Below are 25,409 nucleotides of genomic sequence, written 5' to 3' on the forward strand. Positions count from 1 at the left end.
TGGATGACAAGAGCAAAATTGACTTTTAATTCACACGTTCAAAATGTACACGTTGCATTCAGAAAAGCAAATTTATGAGCCACAAGATGATTGTTTCATAAATTTACTACCTATTAATTATAACATAATTAATGAATTATTCTAAGCAGATATTTATTATCATGAACATTGGTGCCAGCATTCCAAAGGTTGGTAACTGCAGGCAATCTGTTTGGAACTGAAGTCAGAAAGCCAATGAGACGCTGCTTCCTCCTTAAGAGAACATACAGTCATAACTCCCGGTCAGTGTGTTTCTCCTTTTGTATCTGGAGCTGTAATAGTTCAACCTCCAGAGTCAGCTTGTAGATCTCCAGAGCCATTTTCAGGTCATGTGAATTTGGCACATGCTGCATAGTCTTGTTGCCTGTAAACTCAGGCTTAAGGTCTTTAGAGGCCTCCTGAAAGAGATGCAGGTTTGAGGCAGCAGAGAGTGGCTTCACCTGATTATCAAGAAATAGGACAACAGTATATTAGGTGGTCTAGAAAAATAGAATGCAGTATTCCTAGGTTTATGGGAGCTCACTTTTTAACGGGATTCAGTATTTTCACATACTCAAATGAAAATAGAAAAATGTTCTATGCCAACTCCCCAAATGACATGAGAAAAAAAAAAGCAGGTTCTCTGAATGACTTAGAAATGATCCACAGGAGCCAGGGGTCAGCACTATTGGCTGGGAAAAGCATTTTAGTGTTTGATGGCACAGAAGTTCTTAATCTGTGTTACTTACCCGCTCACATCTGGGCACCTCTGGATACCAGGTTCCATTCTCTGAACAAGTGATGCTTTGGGAACCCAGCATGGCAAAGCCAGAGTCACATTGGATGGTAACATTTTCAGACTCATCATACTGGTCTTTCTCATCAGACAGCGTTCCATTTCCTATCTCTGGTTTCTGACATAGAGCTACAGTGAAAACAAGTTTTAGATAATTGCGATCTGAGGAAAAAGACATAGTAATAGTCTACAGTACAAAAAAATGAACTGAACTTGAAGTAGCTTATTCCATTTTCCATTTATTTATTAGCAAAATGTTGAACATTTGTGACAGTGTATGCATATAATATGATTTTGACTTAAGTCTCAAGATACTCCTGCTAAGTGAGTATATTATCTTTCTGTTTTATCAAAAAGAAGATTCAAATACAGAAAAGGTAAGAAATTTGTCCATAAGTGTAAATGTTTAAACAATAACATGACAGGATATTTTAAAACTGTATATGACCCCAGACTCTCCTGTGATATAGTAACTCTTAATACAAACAGTACTGCAAGACTCTGGTCATAAAGCTCTGATATTTTTATTTGTACAGAGGGAATACTGTGTCAAATCATAAGTTACTGCAAATGTAGCTCTCCTAATATAAATATATAAACATAACATAAGACTTAATCCTCAATCTTCCTGCTCCCTACAACTAGGCACTGGGTTTTCTCAACATACATCATCTACATCATGGTAGGTGGTACTTGGGCAGAAGTTCTGATGGCAAAACAAACCTGTCACTCTAATGTTTGAAAGCAGATCAGCATAGCCTGCATCGATGCCAGAACAACTTTTATTGAAATTTTTCTATAGGACCATGCATGTTTGGTCCCCGGAATATTTCTGAAAATATATATATAAAGAAAGTAACAGTATGAGCTGCCTCAAGAAAGTTCATACTTGTGACTGAGAGAAATAAGTAGAGGGAAGTGATGTTGTGTATAGATTTTATGATTTTGTATGGAACATCATCTGTTTATATTTTTTATTTAAACTAGACAAAATTGGCTCTATCAGAAGACTGTGAGAAGTTCAGGTAGGCCACTTACCTGCCCCCCCCCTCTCTCTCTCTCCATCCTTCCATCCTCCTCCCAACCCACTCCCCCCCATGCCCTCCTAGCTTCCTGCTAGCCTCCAACTAGTTCAGAGACTCCACATTCAATCAGAGACCACACAGACTGTTAACCAGGCAAAACTTCCAGAGGTGGGACTTGGACACCAACCCAGTCACAAACCTTCAACCTGTAATCTATCCTGCCTGCTAGTTGTACTAGGGCAATGGTCACAGAACTTGGCACAAAATGTGTGAGAGTGGCCAACCAGTGACCGGTCTACCTTAAAATCCATACCACACAAGAAAGCCCGTGCCCAACACTGCCTAAACAACCAGGAATCAGAGGCTGGATGGCCCAGAGACCTATGATAGAGAAAAATCAATAAAATGCTTCCTAATGATATCCTTATGTACTTATAGATGGTGCTTAGCCCAGTTGTCATTAAGGATGCTACCAGTGGTAGCTGATAGGTTCAGATACAGAGACACACAGCCAAACAGTAGGCAGAGAGGCAACCTAATTAAAGACCTCCATTGGGCCTCTCCCCTTGGAGCATGGGGAACTTCATGGAAGAGGGGAAGAAAAAATATAAGAGACAAAGGGGTCGAGGAAACCAGGCTAATGAAGCCCAAGGACATCAACTAAGCAGAGTTCATAGGGATTCAGAGACTGAAATTGCAATCACGGACCCTGCATGGGTCTGTGCTAGGTCCTCTGCATATATGTTATAGTTGTTAGCTTGACATTTTTGTGGGACCCCAACAGTGGAAATGGGGTGTCTTTCTGTCTCTTTCATCTGTTCTTGAGACCCCTTTCCTCCTGGGTTCTGTCACCCAGCCTTGATATGAAGGTGTGTGCCCAGTCTTATTTGATTTTGTTATGCTATATTCAGTGGATACTCCTGGGAGGCATTTCTGCTCATTTCTGAAGAGAAATGGAGGCAGAATGGATCAGGGAGAGAGGGGAGGTGGGATTGTGAGGGGCAGGTGGGAAAAAATGGAAGGTTGGAAACTGCCATGGGCATGTACGGAGAGCAAAAAGTTAAAGCAGAAAGAAGAAAGAAAAGAAAAGAATCTCATAGCATTACAAGAATGAAAGAAAAAAAACAATGAAATGTTGTGTCTGTCATCTGGCAGGGAGTAAGTTTGCTATCCAGGCCTGAGAGCAATTCTGCCCCTGTGGTCCTGGGGTGGTAAGGAGACGTCGTTACCTTTACACCATGGAGCTGTCCCTTTCCACCGTGAAAAGCTGCAGGAGATGACTGCCTTTCCAACCAGTCTGTATCCTTCATCACATTTGTATGTAACCAGAGTTGTCTTGTAGTAGACCCTACTAGTATAATATCCATGGGCAATGGCAGGCGGTAAATCACAGTCTTGATGATGAAACAAGGGAGAGAAGGTGAGCTTGTAAGATGTGTCAAACAGCACTTCTCAGGATTTATGTATCTTGGATGTTTCATGCTGGGCTTCTTTCTTCCCTACCTGTAAGATCACTGGACCAAAGCCATGCACTTGTCCTACCTTCCTGGACGTCTTAGGTTCAGGAACGTGGATGCTTCAGACCATACACTGGAATCATTTGGATTGTGTATTTTCTCCTGTGACCTATAGGTTAAAGGCTTAGCTCCCAGATGATACTATTGGGCGGTGTTGGAAACTATGAGGTGGGGCCTCATGGGAGGTCCTTAGGTCACTAGGGGCTTGTTCTTTGTGGAGAATGTATATCTCCAGCGCTCTCCTCTCTTTCTGTGTTCTCTGGCTCATGACTGCACAAATTGTTTTGCTCTAGCTTACACCCCTGTCCAAAGCAATGGGGTCAATAAAAACCAAATCTGAAACAAACTGAACCTTTCCTCTAGGTAAGTTGATTGTCTCCCGTGTCCGAGGTACTAACAGAAAGCTGACAACAAACATTAGTCCCTTTTCCTTCCTTTTACAGACAATTCATTTACAGTGTTTGGGGTCCATTTTTTACACAAAGGCTGGATCCCATTCTAGGTTACACCTTGTCTATGGTGTACAATATACGACGGACTCCATATTTAATAGTAAGATGTGTAAAGGATGCCATTTTTTTTCCACTAAAACATTTAGGATAGTCAAGTTAAAGACCCTAGTGATACAGAGAGCGGCTGTCTGCTTCCCCTGCTTTCCTGACGACAATACAAAGTTTCACAAAATCAATCTCTCAAACCTTTGCCCTCTCCATGTCTAAAATAAAGGTGTGTGTTGTCTTGCTGCTTGTCAACACAGACAGATCCCAGCAGGATGAGAGGAATGTGGGGACAGACCATAGTGCTTGATCATGGCGATTCCTAGCTTTGAGACTAGAACTTACATCTCTTAGTTATCCGACTCGTTGTTAAAACAGTAGTTGAGACAAAGTTCCAAGCTATTGCTTTGAAAGAGTTAATTCCTGGGTGTTTCTTTTGGAAAATGTTCTTAAACTTCTTTCTATTTTTAATCTTACCAACTGGTCTGTTGTTTCGGTAGAGTGACTCTACCACAGACTTTGGAGGGCTGTGGGAAGTTGTATTTTCCTCCCTTTGATACACATGCATAAAATATGACAAAGATGTCAGGGCACCTGCAATCTCTGAGTCATCGCTCTCTAGCTAAACAGCTCACCCATCTCCCCCAAGAAAAATGTTTACTGCATCATGCTTTGTTTTAGAAGAAAAAATAAAAATGGTGACTTTAACATTGTGATAATGAACAAAACAAGACACAGAGCAGCCATCTGGAAAGGAGCACCGAGAAAGTCCACACCCAGCAAGGAGGACCTTGAGTCAAATGAGCAGTACCCTGTGCTAGAACTCTATTGTAGTCACAAGCATTGCAGTAAATGTATCCCAGAAGTGTGGGAAATTAATCAGAGTAGAAAGGGGCCATGAAGGGACTAATGTCATTTGGCCCAATAAAAGGCATAATCTCAAGACAAGTAGGATAGTCAATCCCTATAATTTCAGTACTGGAGGCCAGGCAAGAGGTTGGGTCTATGACTGCCTGAACTACAAAGCAAAATCTTATCTTATGAAATGATGGTTTAAAGTCACAGCTCCTTCCAAGGGTTCTTTGCTTACATCAGTTTCAAGCCTATGATACTGGCTGAATAAGGTTAATGTTATCTAAGTTTTATTTCACATATGTTCATCATTGACCTATCATTTTACTTTTTCAGTTGGGTGTTTCTGTTTCTGGCATCAGGGTTGTACAGGCTTAGCGAGAAGACAAGGAAGAGTTCTCTCTTTTTCTATTTTACATAAAAGCTTAAAGGGTATTGCTATTACTTATAATTCCAAGTTTGGATAGAAAGAATTTTTAACTTATTCAAGTTATATCCCTGCTCCTCCCAGTTACCTCCCCCACAATCCTTCCCCCACTCCCCTCCCCTTCTCCTCCGAGTAGGTGTCGTCCCCCCCCCCCATATCCCTCTACTCTGGTACTTTTCTCACAGTGAGGCCAGACAAGACAGCCCAGCTTTGTCTCTCTAAAGAGTTAAGTAAAATAGTAAAATGCCAGCGTTTGTATTTTAATTAGCATGCAATTTTCATCTGCAGTGCATGGTCTTCCTTCAGGATCTCAATAGTCCGTGATGTGACTGTCCCACTGATGTTTGAAGACGTCCCTATTATAGACAGCTTCAGCACACAGAGTCCAATCTTAGAGTCTCTAGCATCAGGATGATTTCATTATAGACAGACCCAGATCAATATTTTCAAGTATATAGATTATGAGCCCTCTATAGTCTGAAAAGGTCTGCTTGCTTCCTGATAGTAGGATGGGCAAGAGGAAATCAGACCAGATGCCTGGCTACTGACATCTGCTTCATTTAAGCTTTACACAGCACAGAACTTGGGAAAATTCACAATATTCAATAACAGACCATCCCAAGCATATCTTTTACCCAACAGCAATGGGTACTACCATTTATGAGTGCTCATAGGGTTAGTGTTGTTGCTAGTTCAATTCAATGGCCTTTCAATATTTCTATCAAGTATCTATGGACTCACTGAACAAATGCTTCTCAACTTGTTGTAACTCCTTTGATTCTTCTCCAAGACACAGTGAATGGTTTCTTTACTAATTTTAGTCATCTTAATAGATGCCACTCCAGGATAGAGACTGCCTGCTACTTACTTATCCAGCTGTTACAGAAGCCCCAAAGATCTAAAGGCTCGCAGTGCTTCACAGGTACAATAATAAGAGTCCCAGGCGTCAGAGAGGTCTCCTCCCCTTAGCAATTGTGTGTGGCCTTGACAAGTCACTCAACTTCTGAAGGTGTTTCCTCTCCTGCCAAATTAGAGCAATAACACTGCCCACAATTGACTTATTGTCTGAGTTCTTTTTATGAATGAAGACTAGTTGCAACTTAATATTAAAACTTAATCATTCTTAAAATGATCCACAAGTTAATCGTTTTAGAGTGTCTCATCCACATAATACTTTTATACAAATCCTAGAAAGGCACATTTTATTATCCATCTTTCAAAATCATTTTATTAGACAACTACCAATAAGCTGCCAAAAAATTAATGAAGCATGTGTACCAATCTTTGACATCGACAGTACCAGTGCCTCTCCTTAGGAGTAGAGTGTGAATGTCTATGTGTGACAGATGACCTGGCAAGGAGTACTAAAATCCTCCTCCTCTTTCCAACAAGAAGACAAGATAAGATTATTGATCCAAATTTAAATATTTGTGATTCAGAATCTAGACATGCAAGTATGTCCACACAGATATACCCGAGTATCTTTAGATGCCAACTGTGAAACTCTTCGTGGTCCAGACTTACCGAACTCACAAGTCGGGAGAGAACTCCAGCTTCCATCACCTTGACACTGGATGATATGTCTGCCTCTGAGGACAGTCCCATTCAGGCAGGCCAATGTAACAGAGTCTTTGTGTGTATAGGTAGCTTTATATCCAGAAACAATTACGCCATGTAAAATATTTGGCTGAGAACAGATGATCTCTATGAGAATTATGAGAAAATATAAGTACATTTTGAAAGACAGAGCATATAGGGCAGTGGTTCAATAGGTAAGTGCACCTCAGTAAAGGACCTAAGTTCTAATCCCCAGAACCCACATAAAAATCAGGCATGGTATCATTCACTTGTGATTCCAGTGATCTTATGCTAAGAGACTGCCCTGAAGCTAAAAGAATAGTGATCCTGGTGTATGCATTTTAGAAGCAAAGCCAGACATGGGAGAGTGTACCTTTCATCCCAGTCTTTGGAAAACTAGAGCTACCTGATGAGACTCTGTCCCAGGGTAGGAGGGGGAATGCCTCAACTTAGAAGAAGTTCAGTACCAACCTCCTAGGTTGTCCTCGAACCTCTACATACATACAATGCACTCATATACCTGCACACACACCATAAATACAGACATATGCACTCACAATCACACATACACACATCATATACATTATCACAGATAAGCTAAGATATAACTTAGTATAAGGATGCCTACCAAGTATACATGAGACCCTAGGTACTACAAAAAACAAACAAATAAAAAAAACATGTCTTGGCAAATTAACAGATACATAGTAATGAGAATATTATTGAAGACAGAAGACTAGGGGAATGCCTCTGAAAACACTAGTGAAGAAGTCAGAAGTGTGTGTGTGTGTGTGTGTGTGTGTGTGTGTGTGTGTGTGTGTGTGTAATTTAGAAATAACGAGCTTTAGAAATCCACAAAGTAATTGCAAATGATGCCAGAAAAAAGCAGCAGAGTGCAGAAAAGTCCCTTGGCACAGAGAAGCAAGTCTAAGATAGTCTCCCCTACTCGGTTCTCTGTGGATTAATGAAGTAGAGTCAGCCAAAAGATAAGCCACACAAAAAGTTGGGAATTTTGACTCGCAAAACAAGCTGAAAACCTTCATGACTCAAATCCAGTTGTAGATTTTGATGGGACAGGGATTCCTCTGGCAGATGGCTCAGACATGAAGAAAAGTCCCTTTTGTCACAGGACTATGTGACTTTGGAGGCAGCAGCAGAGCAGAGTAGGCACAATCTTGCAAGAAAATCTATTCCTACAACTGAGCTGCCCTCTGGGCCTGAGGTAAAAATCAGCCACAGGTCAGGGAGCCTTAGTGTAGCCTGCTGCAGACCCTATGTGAGGAAAAGCCCAGAGCAGTAACCATGGATACAGGAAGATGAGCGAAGGATTCTTCCGATCTTTGTTAACACAGTGAAGATAATTCCCTGTAGGCCTGCCAGCAAGGCTCTGTTTCAGGTGATTCTACATTTGCTCAAATTGGTAATTAACTCTAATGACCACTGATCAAGTCGAAAAATCTAAGAGTCCACATCACAGAAGAAAGAAGGAAGAAAATAGAAAAACTATACAGAATCTACTCAATTGAATTATAGGAGAAAATTTCCCAAAGATAAAGAAAGATTTCAAATAAAAGAGGCATTTAGAATCCAAAATAGACATGACAAAAGAAGGATCCTCTGCAGTGTATATCATAGCCAAGATAGAAACAGTGACTGAAAGGAAAAAGCCACTGACTCAAGGGTAAAGACACTTTCTGGCCAAGCCTAAGTACCTGAATTCAATCCCAAGAACCCACATGGTGGCCAATTTCCCTGATTAAAACAGGCTTTAATATGGCAACTACTCAGAAAATTGACAAGACTGAGTTATACCACGCCTGGGCATATATCCAGTGGCTGCCCCATTCTACCGAAAGGGCATGCGCTCAAGTATGTTCATTCATAATGGCCAGAAACTGGAAACAACCTAGGTGTCCCTCAAGTGAAGAATGGATGAAGAAAATGCGGTACAATTACACAATGGAGTACCATTCAGTTGTTAAATCCAACTACCTCATGAGACTTGCAGGCAAATGAATGGAACGAGAAAAAATCATCTTAGAGTGAGGTAACCCAGACCCAGAAAGACAAACATGGTGTATACTGAATTATAAGTGAATATTAGCTCTAAAGTAAAAGACAATCATATATATGGTCCACAGACCCAGAGAGGCTAAGTAACAAGGAAGGTTTAAAAGGGAATGCAAGGATCTCCTTAGGAAGTAGAAGTAGAATAGATTACATGGGTGGACTGGAGGCGGGCAAAGTTGGGAAACAGGGGGGATCAAGTGGAGAAAGAGAGAAATATTGGGATAAACACATGGAATTGGGGACATTTCAGGGGCAAGGTGGAAACTGAATGGATGTATGAGAGTAACCCTAGCAAAGACTCCTAGTAACAGGGAACACACAGCTCGAATCAGCCATCGTCTGTAACCAAGCAAGGCCTCAAGTGGAGGGACTGGAACACCAACCCTGCCTACAGAGTGTGCTGGGACCACAGCCTGGCATAATGGCCATCAAAGAGACCAGAGAGACTTCATCCAGTAACAGATGAGAGCAGATGCAGAGTCTTACAGCCAAACATTAGGTGGAGCTCAGGAAGTCCTGCTGAGGAGGGGGAGGAAGGATAGAGGAACCAGAGGGGTCGGAGAAACACCATAAGGACATAGCTCACAGGTTCAACTGACTGGGACTCATTGGGGCTCACAGAGATCAGGGGAGCTCGTAGGGGCTGACCTATGTCCTCTGCATATATGTTACAGCTGAGAAGTCTGTTCTTGTAGGAGCCATAGAAATGGGAGTGGGGGCTGTCCCTGGCTCTTTGCCCACTTGTAGGAGGACCCTTTTCCTCCTACTGGGTTGCCTTGTCCAGCCTTGATGTGATGGAATGTGTCTGGTCTTATTGTAGTTTATTATGTAGTGTTTGCTTGATTTCCCTAGGAAGCCTGCTCTTTTCTGAAGGGAGGCAAAGGGAGCAGGAGTTTTGGTGAGAAAGGAGGTGGGGAGCAGAGTCTAGAAGGAGGGAAAGGAGGGGAACGTGTGGTCAAGATGTATTATATGAGAGAAAATTTTTAAAAAACTATAAACCAAATTTAAAAAACCCATTAAAGTGATCATATGCCATGACCAAGTTGGCATCACTCCAAAGATCCAATGTTGTTTCAACATAGGTAAATAGCTAAGGGTAATAATATTTAGCACATAAATAGACTTAAGTACAAAAATCACATGGTCATCTCAAGTGATACAGATAAAGCCTTCAACAAAGCTCGACATCTCTGCACGATAAAAGTCCTGAAAAAAGTAGGAATCCGAGGCCCACACCTCAACATTACAAAGGCTATAGACAGCACATTTGTGTTTGCCAGGGTCTCTGCAAACGTCATGGCCAGCACAGTGTCAATCCAGAAAAGGCAAGAAGGAAATTCAGCTTCTCATGACTCAGGGGCTGCTGATGGTTCCAGGCCATGCATTTCAGGCCTATTTAAGCACAGAATAATTTGGGTAAACGTTTCCTTGTGACAAATAACTCAATCCCATATGCACAACAAAGCTTAAGACATGAATACATTGAAACTCTTGTAAAGTTCAAGTGTTATCGTCCATAAAGATGAGTTTTATAGATTAACTGAGCAAGTAGGCTTAAGGTAAACAATCCTCGTGATAAAGATCTGGAGGAGGGTAGTGATCTAGACTGACTGAGATAGACAAGCTCAGGAAAAGGGTCTGAGGCAATCAGTGTGGCCTACCCGTGCAGATGGTGCAGAGGTCACCAGGCTATTAACTACATCCATTCCTAGTCTGCTGGTTGGGAGATAGGTTATACATCTTTCTCTTTGAAGAGACAGCCCTGCATGTTTTAACATTCCTGGTCTCCTTGGTGCTTATGTGTGAACACAGGACTTATGTGCTTCCTATCCCTATAGCCAACATCATACTAAATAGGAAAAAAAAAAAACAGTACTTCCTCTAAAATCTGGAGGGAGGCTAAGGTGCCTACTCTTGCCACTCTTATTCAGTGTAGTGCTTGAAACCCTGGCTGGGGCCATAAGACAAGCATAAGAAACAAAAAGAACACAAGTGGTCTGGAGAGATGGCTCAGCGGTTAAGAGCACTGACTATTCTTCCAGAGGTCTTCAGTTCAATTCCTAGGAACCACATGGTGACTCACAACCATCTGTAATGAGATCCGATGCCCTTTTCTGTGTCTGAAGACAGCTACAGTGTACTCATCTACATAAAATAAATAAATCTTTTTCTGAAGAAGAAGAAGAAGAAGAAGAAGAAGAAGAAGAAGAAGAAGAAGAAGAAGAAGAAGAAGAAGAAGAAGAAGAAGAAGAAGAAGACAAGTAGTAAAGGAAGAAGTCAAAGTCGTCCCTGTTTGCTGATGGCCTGTCCTATATAAAAACAAACAAAAACACTTCAAAGACTTTGCCAGAAAACGCTTAGGACTAAGAGTCCTGATACTTTCAGTCCAAGAGCAGGATATAAAACCACATACATATTGATAGTTCTAAATAGAAGGTGGTGATGTGCTCACTCCCAGACAAAGGATACAATTTATTTTTCTTTCTTCTACTAAAGAGATTGCAAGACCACACTTCCATATGGAAGTGCCATGAGACCATTGTCACCTGGACTGCTAAGCTCTGTTCTAAGTTGTTGGCATGTCCAGAATGCTTTCCAGGCAAGAATGCCTATTTGTAGCTAACATCTTAGAACAGATTATAGATGAATAAGAAGAAACTTTTATGTTACCAAATCAATGTGACATGGTGTTACTTGCAACTTAATGCATTGAGTAGCTCTTAGCCAAATAATAGATGCATCTACACACTCATAAATTTTTATCTTTTTAAATCATTCTACTTCCCACAATAAATTTACATTCCATTTTTAAAAAGTAAAATGTAATTGAAACAATTGAAAACAATACATCCCTGTGTGTGACTTACTTTCACAGGTAGGAGGGCTTGAGCTCCAAACAGGTACTGTTTCGTTCACCACAGTGCAGCCTATGAAGCGGCTGCCAACGAGCCTGAAGTTGGGATCACAGGTATAGGAGACTCCTTGGGCATATGGGTAAAAATCTTCTGTACCACTGTGCTTCCCGTTGCTGATGTCTGGAGGGGGCCCACACTTTACAACTGATAAATTAGTAAAAGAGAAAGAAATGTTCAGGGACAGGCATCATAGCAAAGATAGAATTCTAGCAAATGTATATGGAGGGTACAAATTTCAGTGAGGATGCACAGAATCATTCCTTAAGACACGTATGTGTTTATCCAAGTCAGAAAAATCTCTACTTACCTACACATTCTGGGAGAGGATTACTCCAGGCAACTCCTTTGCCTTGGACCTCACAAAAACTAGTGGATGAGCCAACTAAGATAAATCTAGATAAGAGAAGGTCAGAGGTATAAATGGAACTCACACTTTATATGAATTATAATTCATATATATGATATGAAGATGACTAAACAGAAAGACATTAAAATGAAGAAATGTTGTTTTCTCAGCTAAGGAGTCATAGAGAGGATTTTTGGGACAAAACTAGAACAAAATGTAATGACACAAATGTTTGAAAATGCCACCAGAAACCCATTTCTTTATATGTTAAAGATTAGCTTAAAAGTCAAAAAGTGTAGTGACACATAGATAAAAAAACATCACAATAAAACCCATTACTCTTTATGCTAACTGACTTAGTTAGGGTTTTACTGCTCTGAACAGACATCATGACCAAGGGAAGACTTATAAAGAACAACAAAGCAAGACAGGAAACAAGCTGGGCAAACTCCTAACTCTATATCTCCATGTATGATGTCAAAGCGGTCTTCAAATTTTCAACTCCTTTTTTTAAATCTTTGTTGACTGCAACAAATTCCTTTCTCCTCAGCTGGTTCAATTAACTCCATTAGCAGCTTTCTTCAGCAGATATCACAAGGCTCTGGCATCTCAAACATCTTGGGACCTCCAAGGCACCTTCAACAGTTACAGCTTCTTGTTTCAATGTCTGGACTTGAGTCACATCTCCAGCTCTGCTCTCTGTAACATTCTAGGCTCTGTTAACTCCAGTCCTCTGCTGCTGCTATTCTTGGTGATCTCCAGTACACTTTGGGTGTCTGTTGCCTCTCATAGGCTCTCTTCATGATGCCAAGCCGCAGCTTCTTTGCATGACCCCTTCAGTCCTGGACCATCAACTGCTACTGAGGCTGCACCTTCACCAATGGCCTTCTGCAGCCTCTCACAGTGCCAAGCCTCAGCTCCTCTTCATGACTCCTTTATACCATCAAAACCAGTACCGCTTGGGTGACTCTTACAAATTACCAAGTTAAGTTGCAGCATGAGATACAACCTTGGCTACCTCTGGAACGCAGCTTCTTTGTGTTCTCAGAAAACACTTTCTAGAAGATTTCACCTCAGTGATGCTGGTCTCTTCTTAATCACCACTAATCTCTTACCTCCAGCTAACCAGCATCAATTGTCCCAGTAGTCCCTTCTATTCTTGACTCAAATGTCAGAGACACATAGTTGAAGCTGCTGATTTCTGCTGCTTGCTGGGGCTGGAACATGCTCCCCCCACACACACACACACAAACACACCCTGTTCTATTACATCATCACCAGTTTTCTGTTTTCCAACTCATTCCAATTGCCTAAGCTTGGCTGTCCTGGAACTTGCTCTGTATATTGACCTTGAACTCAGAGATCTGCATCCCTCTCTCCTGCATACATACATTAAAGGTATGTACCATCATGCCTGGATTTAATCTTTTCTTCACCTAGAACTTGGCTCTGTTTCAGGCTGGACTTGAACTCAGAGATATGCTTGGTGTTATCTCCTGGAATTAAACGTGTGTACCACCATGCTCGGATCTAAATTTAGTTGCATACAATCTTGCCCCAAAGTCACATTCCCTTAATATGTCATATCCTAGAACATAGGATTCAGCTCTATTCTACTTTCTGGTGCCTCTTTAATACTTAAACCATATATATTGTATTTTTCTTTCTCAGCTTGTTATGCTTGTTCAAAATGCTCTTCATGAGACTTAACCAGAGAACAAGGTCTCTCCTGGGTTTTTGTTTGTTTGTTTTTGTTTTTGAGACTTTCTTTGTCAATGAATTAGTATAAATCCCTTTACCTTACCCTCAGGTAGTCTCTTCAGACAAGGGCAAAAAGCAGCCACATTCTTCACCAAAATAACAGAAAAATCGTCTCTAGGCCGCATACTAAAACTCTTCTCTACTGAAACCTCTTGAGCCACATCTGCATAGTTCAAATCACTGCCAGCAACCAAGTCTTCCTTATTCCTACTAGGATAGTCTATTAAGCCCCACTTAAGCATTCTACCACTTTCCAAATTCAAAGTCCCAAAATCCACACTCTTCCAAAGAAAAGTATGGTCAGGCCTGTCACAGCAATATCCTACTCCTGATACCAACTTCTGTCTTAGTTAGGATTTTACTGCTGTGAACGGACACCATGATCAATGAAACTCTTATAAGGACAACATTTAATTGAGGCTGGCTTACAGATTCAGTCCATTATCACCAAGGCAGGAGCATAGCAGCATCAAGGCAGGCATGGAGCAGAAGGAGCTGAAAATTCTACATTAGCTTCTGAAGGCAGCTAGAAGACTAGGCTCTGTGCAGCTAGGATGAGGGTCTTAACACCCACACCCACAGTAACATATCTACTCCAACAAGGTCACAGCTACTCCAACAAGACCACACCTCCAAAGATTGCCATTCTCTGGGCTAAGCATATTCAAACCATGACACTAACTTAAAAATTTAATTCAATTTTTACTAAGATTATCATACATTGTAAAGAAGTATTTCATAATACATTTAAAGCAAAAGTTACAAGCAATCTACATATTAAAATTAGTGTACATGTGAAAATCGTACATTACTTGGCAGCAAAAATTGAACCAAATGCTCCTATAAAAACAAATAAAGGGACTGATGCGATGGCTCAGCAATTAAGAGCATTTCCAGAGGACTGGAGTACGGTTCCCAGCACCCACTGCAAACTCACAGTCACTTGTAACTCTAGCTCCAAGGGTTTCAACATCTATTTTTTTCAGCAACAGTCACACCCCCCACATACACACACACACACACAGAGAGAGAGAGAGAGAGAGAGAGAGAGAGAGAGAGAGAGAGAGAGAGAGAGAGAGGGGCACGGATAAAAAATTAAACATCTTTTAAAAAGAAATCATTAAGGGCTAGCCACATGGCATTTGCTGCCAATTCTGACAACCTGAGTTTGATCCCAGGGACCCACACTGTGGGAAAAGCAAACTGACTCCTGCAAAATGTGTTCAGTTCCACGTCTGTATCATGGCATGTATGCACCAATGTACATGCATACATATACAGATTGCATACATACATGCATGCATACATACATACACATATTACATACATATGTACACATACATAAAGTTAACTTTTTCAAGAGAGTAAGCACTAGTTCTAGAGGTCTTTACACATAGTCCCAGCAACCTTGGAGAATTGACTGGAGGCTTTTGAGTTTGAGAGCAACTTGAGCCACTTAATGAGATCTTGTCTCAAGCAAATCAAGAAAACAACTTCAAGTAACCCTTGGGTTTCACACATAAAGAATATTACCTTCAGGCAGCCAAACAAGGTCTAAGTCATATATAAAAGAAGGAGATTGAGGTTAGCTTCAGCATTCTCTACATCATCATCCACCAGCAAAAAGACATAAAAAAATGGACTGCTGTAGTACCCAGAGGTTATCTGACACTTTCATACTTATCTATAATATGTTCTAATTGATGTCATCTCTGCCCCCTTTCACTCCTCCCTACCCCCATCACTCACCTTTTTCTCTGAATGTCCCATTTGTATCTTTTTGTCTTGTGATCTATGACGTTTAACTGGGTACATTGACTCTTACATATCAATGTGTCAGACAAATCTGAAACCCCACTCATGAAGGTGAAAAGGGAGTTTATTCTGAAGGCCAGCATGGCTAATACTGGTTATCCAGGGACAATTGGATCACTTATGCACAATAGTAGTTCGTAACTATACTTTTACAAAGGCAATAGAACACTGTTCCAAACAGCAAAAGACTGGAAATACCCATGACTCCAAAGACTTCAGTCATGACACAACCATACAGTAAAACTCTCTGCAGTTGTAAGGGGAAATTAATGAAGAACCTCTCTACATACAAGCATAGAATATGCCTATGATTTACTGATGAGTATAATAGTCAAATGTGATTCAAAACTACATTTTCCCCATTCTTTTTTGAGGGTGTGACCACTCCCATGTTCCAGTTAGTGGCACTGCTCCTATGCACATATGGGCAGCACTGATACGCTTAGTGAACTGTAAAAAAAAAAAAAAAAAAAGTAAGCAAACAAACAAAACCATGAAGTTGGGAGAAGAGGACATGTTGTGGGGAATATAGGGAAACTGGAAGGGGAAATAGGGATATCTATGATCCGATTTCATTGTATGCATGTATGACATTCTCACAATGCGTTGTGCAACTCTCAAGAATACATTAGAATATTAAAAAACTGAAACCAGCTGGGTTTAATGATGCAAACCTTCAATCCTAACACATACGAGGCAGAGGCAGGTGGATCTCTGCAAATTTAGGGCCAGCCTGGTATATATGGAGTTCTAGACCAGTGATGGTTACATAGTGAGACCTTGTCATTATGAATGAGCCATTCATGATGAATTCAAATACATATATGGAAATATATATTTATGAATCTATTAATTCAAATTTAAATATATATGTATATAATTAGATCATTTTTAATAATTTAAACATGTGCTGATCTCTTGGCTTGTATTTGAATGAGGAAACACTACAAAGATACAAAAAAAACTGAAAAAAAAATTCTTTTTTTAGGACAGGAAGGAATGGGGCACATGGAGATGGGATCGAAGTGAGAATTCTCAATACATACTCTACATCACTTCAAAATTTGAAAGTAGCTATTTTTAATGTTAATTTAGAAGAATTTTTTAATTTTTATTTTTAAATTTTATTTTTATTTAGTTTTTATATCTCAATTGCTCCCCTCCCCCCAGCCCCCATGTCACAGAGTCCTCCATGCCCCCTCCTACAGAGTCCCTTAACCCCTGATCTCCTCTAAGATGGTGGGTCCCCTTTGAGTAAGCCTCCACCCCACCTCTCATAGAAGAATTATTAATAAAATACCTCACACTTACCCTTCCCGGCAGCCGAATTCTAACTGTGATCCAAAAGCGGAACTCTTGATGTTTACATATCCATTATCTAAATATCCTGGATGCTGGCAATGTTTTCCTAAAGAAAAGTCAAAATGATAGTAAGTGATTCCCACCACCCGCAGGCACTGCAATTAGAAACTAGCAGGTCTGTGTCCACCTCCACACCCAGAAAGGACTAATGTTTAGAGGCATGTTTGTCTGGGTCTGACTCACTGAAGTTTTGTTCTGGAAGGCAAGTGAACACAAATTTTGATTTCTTCATTTTCACCCTGGTATATTTTTATCAAGAACCATTTCTTTGATTGTATGTGTGTGTGTGTGTGTGTGAGAGAGAGAGAGAGAGAGAGAGAGAGAGAGAGAGAGAGAGAGAGAGAGATTATATGCTGTTACTGTTGGTCTACAGTATGTAATGTATTCCCTACTCACAGTGAATTAGCTGATCTTCCAAATCCATGAGATATTTTGTTTTGTGCACTGTTTTACTTAATTTTTAAAATTAGTATAAAAAATAGCGGGTTTCATTATGACACTTTTATATATAAATATTTACTAGTCATTGTGGTCATTGTCCTTTACCTAATGTATGTATGTATGCATGCATGCATGCATTATGTAGGTAGGTATTATGTGTGTAAGTATGCATGTAGGTATTGGATGCATGGATGTATATGCATGTATTTTTTTTAAATCTAGATTCTGCATATAAATACAAACATTCACCATGTGTTTGAGGTAAGATTACTACTTTCTAGCCATTTAATCCTTAGATTTTTTTTAAGATGTATTTATTATATGTAAGTACACTGAAGCTGTCTTCAGACACACCAGAAGAGGGCATCTGATCTCATTACAGAAGTTGTGAGCCACCATGTGGTTGCTGGGATTTGAACTCAGGACCTCTGGAAGAACAGTCAGTGTTCTTAACCATTGAGCCATCTCTCCAGCCCTCCTTAGATATTTTTATCAGTATTATTATCATTACTATTTTTACTATCATTGTCGTTGTTATTATCGTTTGGGTTGAGGTGCAGGTGTGCACATGCTACAACATACATGTGGAGGTCAGAGAACAACTCTGGAAAGTCAGTTCTCAGCTTCCACCTTCACATGGGTACAAGGGATCAACCTTAGGTCACCTGCTTTCTTATAGAATCCAGAATGACCAGCCCAGGGATGCCACCACCCACAATGAGCTGGGCTTTCCCCCATAAGTCACTAATTAAGAAAATGCCCTACAGACTTGCCTATAGCCAGATCTAGCTACTGTACCCAGCAAAACTCTCAATTACCATAGATGGAGAAACCAAAGTATTCCATGACAAAACCAAATTCACACAGTATCTTTCCAGGAATCCAGCCCTTCAAAGGATATTAAAGGGAAAACTCCAACACCAGGAGGGAAATTATGCCCTAGAAAAAGCAAGTAATCCTTCAACAAACCTAAGAGAAGATAACCCCAAGAACAGAATCTCAACTCTAACAACAAAAATAACAGGAAGCAACAATTACTTTTCTTTAATACAAAGAACTCAAGAAGCTGGACTCCAGAAAATCAAATTACCCTATTAAAAATTGGGGAACAATTGATGGCCAACTGGGCCATCCTCTGCTACATATGCAACTAGAGACACAGCTCTGGAGGGAAGGGGGTACTGGTTAGTTCATATTGTTATTCTTTATATAGACCAACCACAGATTTTAAGTTGAGTATTAACATGTAGTAATTATATTCATTTGTTGAAAAAAAATGGGGAACAGAGCTAAACAAAGAATTCACAACTGAGGAATACCGAATGGTTGAGAAGCACCTGAAAAAATGTCCAACATCCTTAATCATCAGGGAAATGCAAATCAAAACAACCCTGAGATTCCACCTCATATCAGTTAGAATGGCAAAGATCAAAAATTCACGTGACAGCAGATGCTGGCAAGGATGTGGAGAAAGAGGAACACTCCTCCATTGCTGGTGGAATTGCAAGCTGGTACAACCACTCTGGAAATCAGTCTGGCAGTTCCTCAGAAAATTGGACATAGTCCTACCGGAAGATCCAGCAATACCACTCCTGGGCATATATCCAGAAGATGTTCCAACTTGTAATAAGGACACCTCCTCCACTGCGTTCATAACAGCATTATTTAAAATAGCCAGAAGCTGGAAAGAACCCAGATATCCCTCAACAGAGGAATGGATACAGAAAATGTGGTACATTTACGCAATGGAGTACTACTCAGCTATTAAAAACAATGAATTTATGAAATTCTTAGGCAAGTGGATGGATCTGGAAGATATCATCCTGAGTGAAGTAACCCAATCACAAAAGAACACACGTGATATGCACTCAATGATAAGTGGATATTAGCCCAGAAACTCAGAATACCCAAGATACAATTTGCAAAACTCATGAAACTCAAGATGAAGGAAGACCAAAGTGTGGATACTTTGCTCCTTCTTAGAATGGGGAACAAAATACCCATGGAAGGAGTTTCAAAGTTCAGAGCTGAGAAGGAAGGAAGGACCATCCAGAGACTGCCCCACCCGGGGATCCATCCCATAAACAACTACCAAACCCAGACACTACTGCATATGCTAGCAAGATTTTCCTGACAGGACCCTGACATAGTTATCTCTTGTGAGGCTATGCCAGTGCGTGGCAAATACAGAAGTGGATGCTCACAGTCACACAGGGCCCCCAATGAAGGAGCTAGAGAAAGTACCCAAAGAACTAAAGGGATCCACAACCCTATAGGAGGAACGACAATATGAACTAACCAGTATTTTCCCCCCACCCCACCCCACCCCCGCAGAGTTTGTGTCTCTAGCTGCATATGTAGCAGAGGATGGCCTAGTGGGCCATCAATGGGATGAGAGGACCTTTGTCTTGCGAAGATTATATGCCCCAGTACAGGGGAATACCAGGACTAGGAAGCAGGAGTGGGTGGGTAGGGGAGAAGGGGGGGGGAGGTTATAGTGGACTTTCGGGATAGCATTTGGAATGTAAATGAAGAAAATATCTAATAAAAAATTTTTAAATGCAATAATTATATAACCTGAGACAATGGTCTAAAACTGACAAGTGCACAAGTGAGAAAAATAACTGTTGGTACTTACTGGCACAGGAGACAGAAATGTCCCATTCTCCCGAAGGTTTGCAGTAAACCATCATCCTTGATATTCCCCTACTATAGCCAGGGAGGCATTCGTATTTCAGGGTGGTGTGACTTTCGTAGTCTGTCCGATTCACGTCACTTGCTGGCAGGGCATTGGGTATAGCAGGTGGTGGACCGCATTTGCCTACACACCAAAGGGACAGGAACACCACAAGTTATTCCCTGAGATGCAGCATTTTCATGTTTCAGTAGTTTGATTTTAGAGAAAGAACAATTCTTTTCTCCTCTATCAACAAAAATCAAAAGCGTACTATTTCTTTGTCACAAATCCATGAGAGATGTGCAAATAATGTCTGTTGATAAGTGATGTCGATGATTAAAGGCTATGTTTTTATCTCTTCTCTGCTAAATAATATACTTCTTCTAAAAGGGAGACAGATGTAAGTTTCATCAGCCTATATTATCTCTGCTCAGAGTGCATATATGCAAAACCAAAAATTCCTATAAATTTGCCTTAACAGTTACAGTTCTGTTATGAATGAAACTGCATAGTGTTTCATTTGAACTGTCACAATAAGCCAGACACAGTGGTGTATAAGAAAGATTGTGAATTCAAGTCCACATTGGGCTACATAGAAGAAAAAGCAGAATTCTTGAGGTATAATACTCTTAATACTACTTCCCCTATGAGAAATGAATGGTGATACACAGCTAAGTTGCCATTTAAGAACCCAGTGGAGGGCTAGAGAGGTGGCTCAGCAGTTAAGAGCACTGACTGCTCTTCCGGAGGTCCTGAGTTCAATTCCCAGCAACCACATGGTGACTCACAACCATCTGTAATCGGATCCAGTGCCCTCTTCTGGTGTGTCTGAAGACAACAACAGTGGATTCACATATATTAAATAACTATTTTGCTTTGTTAAAAAAAAAAAAAAGAACTCAGTGAAAATATACTCCTTGCTTCTCCTTTTCAGATCAACTCCCATCCCAGGCTGCTAATTGTGTCCTGTTGCTGTTAGACAATATAGATTTATTTCAGATCCTGTTTGGGAAACAGGTGGCTTTGGAGACTTAAATAAGAAATTCTAGATTAAACACCTAGAAACTGCCGCTGTTGTGTGTGACGCTAACTCTAGCTGGCCAAATAAATTCTTTGTTGCTGAAACTGGATCTCCGCTAACTTAGCTATCTCATATTTTTAAGTCTTGTAAGTAACTGTTGGTTGTCCATCTGGACTGGTTGCCCACCACTCACCAAATACAGCAACCCAAAGAGCAGCAGTGAAGGTCATTTGGAACAAACTTGGGCCAGAGACTCTGCAGAGCGTAGAAAAGGGCCAGGCCACAGCATCTCTGTTTCTATGAAGCCTCCCATGTGCAGCTCTTGTGGGGAGCAGGGTCTGCTGCTGCTTTGCACACATTTGTTCTACCAGGAAACCTGAATTCAGTAAACAACCATTTAATCTACTTGCCATGAGAGCATTGGGATACATGCTATGATAGCCACATCTTCAAAGAAACTATAGCCTAGGTGGGAAGATAAGACATGGGCACAGATGTTACAACATGACACAGTGAGGACTCACCTCTGCAAAAGCCACCTCTAGGAAGAGAAATTCAGTCCACATGGAAAAAGGAAATGAATTTGCAGGGGTGGATACACCGGAGCCCAGTGTTATGTGAAGATAGAGAATAAATTCAAGTCAGCTGGAAGCAGGAGACAGTGTTACAATTTGGCAAATTAGGGGACCATCTCCTCTCTCCCAGTCCATTACTAACCTAACCTAAGGTTATTGAGATTGTAGATACATATTGAAGACTTAAAGGCTAACATCCATATATAAAAGAAAATATACATTAGTCTTTTGGGGTCTAGATAATCTCACTCGGGGTGATTTTTTTCCTACTAATCTATTTATCTGTGATTTCATAATGTCATCTTTCTTTCTTAACAGCTGACTAACATTCCATTGTGTAAATAACTCACATTTAATTACCCATCATTAGTCGATAGACACATAGGTTATTTCCAATTTCTGGCTGTTATGAATAGAAGAGCAATGAACATAGATGCATAAGTGTCTCTGCAGTAGGATGTAGAGTCCTGTGCATGTATGCTCAAAAGTGGTTAACTGGATCTTCTGGTAGATTGTTGTCCAGTTTTCTGAGGACACTCCACACTGATTTCCATGGGGGCTTTATCAGTTTGCACTACCACCACCAGGGAATACATTCTCCCCTTTCCCAGCATTCTCCCTAACATGTGTTGATATTTGTTTTATTGATCTTGGCCATTCTGAGTACAGGAAGATAAAATTTCAAAGTTGATTCAATTTCCATTTGGCTGATGGCTAAATATTACGAACATTTCATTAAGCCTTCCTCGACTTTTTGTGTTTGATCATTTGAGAACTTGCTATTTATTCTGTATCCCTCTTTTAATTGCATCATTTACTCTCTTGATGGGCAGGGCGTTTCTTTTTAAATTCTTTATACATAGTCTAAATAATAATCCTCTACCAGATGTGTAACTGGTGAAGATTATCTAAAAGAGGACGTTTTCTTCTTCATTCTGTAGCTGCCGTTTTACACAAATAACAGCAGCCTTTACTCTACAGAAGCATTCTAGCCTTGTGAGGTCCCATTTATTAATTGATGGTCTTAATGCCTGTGCTGCTAGTGTCTTGCTCAGAAAGTTCTTTCCTGTGCCAATGAGTTCAAGCCTATACAGCATAGTCTTAGAGATGGACAAAGAGAAAACTAGAATATGAGGGTTAAATAGGGAGGGTAATGGGAGAGGGGAATAAATGAGGGAAAATGGGGAGTGACAGCCAATATATTAAAAGCCATTTGCAAAATTATATGGAAATATGCTACTGTAGACACTTCCTAAAATATATACATTTATGGAATGAATTTAAATGGAATAACCATATAATGGGGGAGATAGTGCCCCAACTAGATACCTTATGCCACCAAATGAATATCACAGGCTATTTCTAACTAAGGCTATTGTTTGCTTTCCACCTGATGGTAAGGCCCCATTGCTGAAGACAACATTACTTATGTTGCCAGACAGAAACTAAGCTGGTACCCAGCTAGAAGCTTCACCCTTACTAACTGGCATTCATGGTGCTTGGAGGTACTATGTACACTATAGGAGGAGGAATGTATTCATCAATATCACCTTGATACAAACTCTAAGACCCACAACAGAAATCTGCCCGCAAGATATCCTGGTGCAATAGTGACACAAATGATATGGAAGGAAACAATCACTCTTTTTTATTTTAATTGGATTTAGTCTCCTTTCCATGTGATGGATTCCATATCTGGCACTGATAAATTGTCTAAGATAGGTCATGACTTAGAGTAAAATCTATTATTATTGTTATTATTATTATTATGCCCTAAGAACATAGCAATAAAATGAATCTTAGTGATACATTGCTATACCCATAGATTAGTACCTCCCTAAGCCCCAATAAGAGAAGCTTCTTCTCGCAGTTAGATTGGCATTAACACAGTCACCCAAAACTGGACAATGTGTGGAAAGTGAGACTTTACTCAGTCCTAAATGGGATGTCTTCATCAAACCCCACTTCTTCCAGGATCAGGGATCTCTGAGTAAGAGAGCTGGAAAGACTGTAAGAGCTAAAGGTAGTAAATGGCTCACTCTAAGGAAATAGTGTCATCCATACACAACTCTTAGCTTTTTACCTAAAAACAACTCTATAATACATGTAACTCTATGTATAAAAATACAAATATAGTTTTAATGAACTTTTTCTCATCTGGGCTAATGGTGATAGTGAGTCCTCCAGGACCCAAAGACCACCTAACAAAACCCTCAATACCAGACATAAGAATTCCTTTTTTGAGTTTTTATCTTGGGCTGTCCAAGAGACTCCCAAGATATACAGCCTCTTGCTATTGCCCTTTGTTATGCCTTAACAGTGAAAGGTAAGTCTCTATTGCTGAAGACACCCTACACTTCAGAAACAAGGTCAAGAGATCCCTGAAATGGAACTGATCTGAATGCCCCCTCTCTGGGGACTTAAATGTTACTAGAAGACATTGTGCAAGTTTCCAAAAAGAGGGCAAAGGCAACCAATAGCCCTACCCAGCTGTGATGCCCATGAACGCATCAATGACCAACATGACACAGTGACCCTAAGGGTGTAATAGTGGGACATAATGTTTGAAAGTAACCAGAAACTCTCCAATTGTATTTAAGGCCCATTCAACAAGAGGGAAACCATGTCTGTTGCTATAAACCTAGCTAACTAACTACTCAATACTAGTGAAGTCCCAGTTATTAGAGAATCTACAACTACTAATTTACTAAACCAGCATAATCTCTAACAACAATCTATAAACATTTATCATTATACTCACATAGTCTTGAACCCCTCATCAGAAAACACACACAAAACAAAAAACAACAACAACAGAAAAACCCCAACGTCTCTTTGCAACAGAGACCACCAAAGAAAACTACAACCAATCAAAATGCAGAGTTATGGGTCCCAGTTCTGATAGCTACCTCTAAGAAACACTCCTGTACCTGAGAAGAAACTTTACAGAGGAGGTGGCAGAACGATTCAGGGGTCCAAGGAATTTACTGTGAAATTGTGTCACCTAGCAACATCAGAAACTGTATCAGAAAAGTCTCACCAACATGACCTCCCAAACATGACCCAAACAAGAACACTGATGAACATACAAAACTAGACAGTGGAATCTCACGAGGCCTTGATTCTACACAAAGAACTATAGGCAACTGAGGAAAGCTAGTAGTAAGAGCTGTGGTATTTCCCATGGAATATCCACAGCAATTGGTTTCCTAGTACAAATTATCAGCCCTGAAAACATACATAAAAGTAACATTATATGGACTGAACAGGTTGTATTTAGGAATAGAATCATGTGAAAACAATTAATAAAAAAAAAGGAGACTATATTTGAAAGAGAACAAGAAGGGCTGTATGGGAAGATTTGGAGAGAGGAAAAGGAATGGGAAAATGTAATTAAATTATAATCTCAAAAATAATAAATAGAACACAGAGGAGCACACACTAAAGAACCTGACGACCAGCTTTACCCACAATGCCCCACCCAAGTGCTCAATAGCCCACTGACCTGCAATGGCAGAGAAAGACTCTGTGGTGGTGTTTGGATCTCTACTGTACTAGTTTCTCCCAAGATGAGAGTTGATCATATTATCCTAAAGCTGGCCAGTACTTGCTCCATCAAAAAAGTTTCTGAAGTCTACCCACACAAGTGATCCTTGCATTCCCCCCACACAAGTTTCTGGTTAAGCAGTTGAGTATGACGGACAGGGAGAAAGTCT

General features: G+C 40.4%; 1 protein-coding gene across 3 annotated transcripts; it reads right to left on the reverse strand.

The window, feature by feature from the left end:
• On the reverse strand, positions 1 to 25,409 carry LOC110291790 (C4b-binding protein). Of its 3 annotated transcripts, XM_021159062.2 has the most exons (11): positions 25,199 to 25,409; positions 21,643 to 21,659; positions 21,312 to 21,494; positions 20,059 to 20,241; positions 16,929 to 17,025; positions 12,003 to 12,088; positions 11,648 to 11,839; positions 6,657 to 6,836; positions 3,069 to 3,233; positions 768 to 943; positions 1 to 479 (listed from the first exon to the last, which is right to left on the reverse strand). In XM_021159062.2, the coding sequence occupies exons 3-11, from the start codon at positions 21,475 to 21,477 to the stop codon at positions 270 to 272; spliced, it is 1,455 nt and encodes a 484-aa protein (XP_021014721.1). In that variant the 5' UTR covers positions 21,478 to 21,494; positions 21,643 to 21,659; positions 25,199 to 25,409; the 3' UTR covers positions 1 to 269. The 3 variants fall into 3 exon arrangements, with proteins under 3 accessions (XP_021014721.1, XP_021014725.1, XP_021014713.1); XM_021159066.2 differs by lacking the exon at positions 21,643 to 21,659 and having other exon boundaries at positions 1 to 437; XM_021159054.2 differs by lacking the exon at positions 21,643 to 21,659.

Source organism: Mus caroli, chromosome 1, assembly GCF_900094665.2.
Source record: "Mus caroli chromosome 1, CAROLI_EIJ_v1.1, whole genome shotgun sequence".
Lineage (NCBI taxonomy): Eukaryota > Metazoa > Chordata > Mammalia > Rodentia > Muridae > Mus > Mus caroli.